This window comes from Carlito syrichta, unplaced genomic scaffold (genome assembly GCF_000164805.1).
Source record: "Carlito syrichta isolate Samal-C Ts95f unplaced genomic scaffold, Tarsius_syrichta-2.0.1 Scaffold288923, whole genome shotgun sequence".
In the NCBI taxonomy this organism is placed as follows: Eukaryota; Metazoa; Chordata; class Mammalia; order Primates; family Tarsiidae; genus Carlito; species Carlito syrichta.
In genome coordinates this window covers 72084-76757 of record NW_007233019.1, presented here as the reverse complement: position 1 = coordinate 76757, position 4674 = coordinate 72084, and the positions used below count along the sequence as shown (strand labels likewise).

General features: G+C 44.2%; 1 protein-coding gene across 1 annotated transcript; it reads left to right on the top strand.

Annotated features, from left to right (window-relative positions):
- The first annotated feature begins 480 nt into the window (after positions 1–480).
- RAET1E (retinoic acid early transcript 1E) lies at positions 481–2226 on the top strand. The gene is made up of 3 exons (XM_021710425.1): positions 481–568; positions 1100–1375; positions 1940–2226. The coding sequence occupies exons 1-3, from the start codon at positions 481–483 to the stop codon at positions 2224–2226; spliced, it is 651 nt and encodes a 216-aa protein (XP_021566100.1).
- Positions 2227–4674: the final 2448 nt, after the last annotated feature.

The following is a 4674-nucleotide window of genomic DNA, read 5'->3' as shown; positions in this document are numbered from 1 at the left end:
TTGAAAAAAATCCTCAAAGGGAAATGTTTTGCTGATGTGAAAGAGGTGAAACCAAAAAGCAGCAGAAGCACTAAAATGACTCAGAATTAATGAGTTCGAAAAGTAGAGCCGTGTCTCAATCAGGGTATTGCATCAAATGGAGCGTACTTTGAAGGTGACTCAAGTTTAAACATGTAAGAATAAATACACAATTGTTTATAGATAAGTTTCATCTTTAGGTCCCCACTTGTATATTTTGAATACTTGCCAAACACTGACAAAATTATTTTTTAATTGGCTCTTAACAGGTCTGTCCTGAGCTGATCGAGGGTAAAAACTCTGGGCTATGCCCACGCCCACCAGTGATAGTATGTGCGTGTATATGACTGGCTTCCTTCCAGTTACTTTCTGCTGACTGTTCAAGAATGTCTCTGGCATCAAGCACTGTATGGTTGTTTCTGCTCCTAATGCTGTCAGCAGGAGAGTCAAAGACTCTGGATCATGAGTGTCCTGGGATGGCGAAACCTGGTGAGAAGCGGGGGGGAGGAGATGGGGGGAAGAAGAGATTGGGGCTTCAAGCAGGTTTCAGGTAAGTGCACCCTGCTCATAAGGATAGGGTGAGGGTGTGATTTAGTGGAAGAGGTTCCCTGAGATGTTACCACCAGCTCATGCGGATCCCAGCCCTCTGATGCTAACCCTCCCTCTACTCCTCTATCTTCAATTCCAGGAAGCCCTCCTGAGCACCTGGGACCCAGAGGAATTTGGCAGATGTTCTATAATGCCTCTTTTTCCTTTCTGTTAACAGCCCTTTCTGTTCAGCTAGATTTTAAATCCTGGGAGAATAGACACTGTCTTGTATTTTTTTGTACTGCAGAACTTGGCAGATGTTGCTTAAAATATTTGTGAGATGAATCCTTCTGTTAGCACTAAGTGCACCAAAGGGGTCCATCATATCTCAGTAACCTCAGACAGTCAAAGATGAGACAGGACCTAGGATCCAGTCTGGGATGCCTCCCTTTGCCAGCCTGGCCCATAGTGGGAGTCTCGGGGTCACAGAAGCATGGGTTCTGGTGAGCCTTTTCTTCCTGTCCTGAACCTCACCTGTGTTTTTCTCTGATAGATGCCCACTCTCTTTGCCTCCTCTTCACTGTTAAATCTTGGTCCAGACCTGGGCAGCCCTGGTGTGAAGTGCAGGGCTCAGTAGACAAAGAGCCTTTCCTTCAGTCTGACAGTGACAGCCAAGCAATCAAACCTTTGGGTCCCCTGGGTAAGAAGGTAAATGCCACCAGAACGGGGGAAGAATTGACCCCAATGCTGAAAGAAGTGGGGCAAGAGCTCCGGATGATCCTGTTTGGCAAACTTGAGGAAACCGAAATCAGGCGTAAGTGTGGCACAGGTGGGGAGATGGAGGCAGGTGGCAAGAAAGGGGAGGTGCTGGGTTTGGTGGCTCAGTCTATAATCCCAGCACTTTGGGAGGCCAAGGCGAGTGGATCACCTGAGCCCACGGGTTCGAAACCAGCCCAGGCAACTTGGTGAGACCTCATCTCTACAATAAATCAAAAATTAGCCGGGCGTGGTAGCACGTGCCTGTAGTCCCGGTTACTTGGAAGACTGAGGCAGAAGGATTGCCGGAGCCCAGTAGGTCGATGCTGGGGTGGCCGTGAGTGTGGCACTGCACTTCAGCCCGGGCAACAGAGTGAAACTCCAACTCAAAAAAATGAAAGAAAAAAAAAGAAAGGGGAGGAGAATAGCACATGTGGGAGGGATGGCTAAGTGTATTTATGCAAAAGAGCTGAACACTGGCCCAACCTTAAGAGCACATGGGACCCAGTGAGCAAGAAGGGGACAAGACAGAGAGAAAAGAATATGGGTCCCTAAATGTGTAGAGAAATGCCTGGTCTATTGAAAGATGATGGATCTGTCAAGAGTTGAGGGTGATGGCTTTGTGTATGGATTGCAGGTCATCCCACCCTAGAGGCCAAAGTGCTTTGTCAGTGTGAAGCAGAACAATGCACTGGTGCATTCTGGGAGTTCAGCATCAATGGGCAGAAATCTTTCCTCTTTGACACAATGAACAGAAACTGGACAGTAATTAATCCTGGAGCCAATAGAATCAAGGAGAAGTGGGAGAAAGACAGGGAACTGACAGAGTATTTCAGGAAGATCTCAACGGGAGACTGCAATCACTGGCTCAGGAAATTCTTAGAGCAGTGGAAGATGATGCTGGAAGTGACTGGAGGTAACTGAGCAGGGTGGGAGAATGTGGTAGCCCTCTTTAAAGGTCAAAAGCCTTCTCTGTGTGGGTGTCAGTATGTGTTTGTGTAATGGAAAATCTGATGGACCAATTGATTGATTGAGCTCCTGGTGGACTTTTTGTCTGGGGAGTCAGTGGCAGCCATAATCCACCATCCTCCCTTTCTTATCTGACCTCTCACCATTTCTTTCTCAGTGTCCCAATCTCCATTAACCAGTGATCCAATCACTAATGACCCACTGCTAAATGGTCCCAATCTATATGCATCATTGTAAACTTCCAGGCCTTCCCTTCTTCATCTGTCATATTTACCCTTCAACCAGCTCCAATGCCACTTCTTATGAAGCCTTCACCACTTTCCCTAGACAGAATTAAGCATCACCAATGGTATCATCCTCTAAAAAATTCTAACCACAGTAAACATATCAAATTGTATGATAATCAGATGGACATTTGCCATCTCCTTGAGTAGAAATCTGAACTCTGTAAGAACAAGGCAAAACCTCTATTGATTTTTATACCTCAAGACCTGATAGACTGGCTCCAAAAAGAACCAGTAAATATGTGGGGTGCCATGTGTTCCTGGGAAAAGCAGAGGTTGAAGTTATATTTTTAGGTTTAACAGGGTTTGTGCTTTTTTGTTTGTTGTAGTGCCACTGGAAAATTCCTCAAATACCCACCAGACTTCAGTTATCGTACTCATTGCTTCAATGGAATCAGTTCCACTTGCAGTTTATCTCATCAGATACACCTAGAAGAAAATAGGTGCCATGAAAAATGAGATGCAGCTCTGGTTCTTCAGAAGATATTAGTCAGGCAAAAGCTTGAGAGGGGCGACTCATGGGTCTCACCCAATCCCTAGTCATTGATTCATCTCTCTTCACAGACATAATGCATTCTCTTAGTCTTGAGACCTCAACATCACAGGAAAGCTGGGTATAACCCTGTCACTGACAGCACAAAAGTGCAGTGGGAGGAAAGACAAAGCAAGTATCTCCTGAGGAAGGGCAGGTAAAAAATCTGGAAAGCCTGGCTAGCATGTTGTCTCCTCACCATCCAGCCCACGGATCCCCCAGCCCTTTGATCAAAAGGTGTTTTGCTCTCTAAGTTTAGCATGATTTTGCTCAACAATTTTAGTATCACTGCATCTGTTCCATTACCTGCTCTTTCTTCTCGGGACCCTGAGAGGGCGACAAAGTTAGACCATCAAAGTGACCTTGATGTCAAAAACAGCTTTGCTGACAGTCTGCCTGCCAATCTAATATATTTTCTTGCACTTGAGGATATGTTTTCCAAGAAGCTAATAAAGCTTAAGTTTCAGAACGCTTCATTTATTTGAACTTCTTCTAGGACCCTTGAAGGAGCCTTTGCAATGTGTCAACTTGTTCATGTTTTAAAATTCGCATAAGTAAGATATTTGCTCACAATCAATTATGACTGCTAAATTTACTCTGACACTCCATCAAATTTCCTTCCATGTCAGGTAGAGCTGAGGTGGCTGATGACATTTGTAAAATTCAGTTAGGAGGAAGATGAGTTAGGAATATATGTGTGTGTCCACTCTCACTTTTATGTGCAGTGAAATGATTGTTACCCACAAACTACCAGTCAACTGTGTTGACACACTACATATTATAGCACAAAGATACAGGGCCACAGATTGAATAATATGTGAATTGACATACCTATTAACATAATAACCTATCCTAGAAAAGATAAAGTGGAATACATTAGCATATCCTAGAAAAGATAAAGTAGAACAATATATGGAAATAGATCAAGAATAAGCTCACTACTACACAAAAAGTAGATAACTGTCATGGGCAGAATGTTGAAAGGAAAATAGGCACAAGATAATATATAATCTATGATTCCATTTATATAAATTTCAAAAACAGACAAAATGAATCTTTGGCAATAGTAGATACCTTGGGTAATGACCTATAACTTGAATTAACAGGTGATTATGCAGGCAGATATTTTCATTTTTTAAGATGCATCATGCTGACCATTTAAGATTTGTGCAGCCAGGCTCGGTGGCTCAGCCTGTAATCCCACGCCTTTGGGAGGCTGAGGTGAGTGGATTGCCTGAGCCCGCGGGTTCGAGACCCGCCTGGGCAGCGAGACCTCATCTCTACAATAAATCAAAAAATCAGCCGGGCGTGGTAGCGCATGCCTGTAATTCCGGCTACTCGGAAGGCTGAGGCGGAAGGATCGCCGGAGCCCAGCAGTTCGAGGCTGCGGTGGCCGGGAGCGGCCACTGCACCACAGTCTGGGTGACAGAGTGAGACTCCAACTCAAAAAAAAATAAAAAAATTAAAAATTAAAAAAAAGATTTGTGTATTTTAGGGCAACCCTCTTGGGTCCCCTCCCACTGTGGGAATTTTTCTATCTTCTCAATAAATCCTGCCTTTTAAAAAAGAAGATTTGTGTACTTTAGC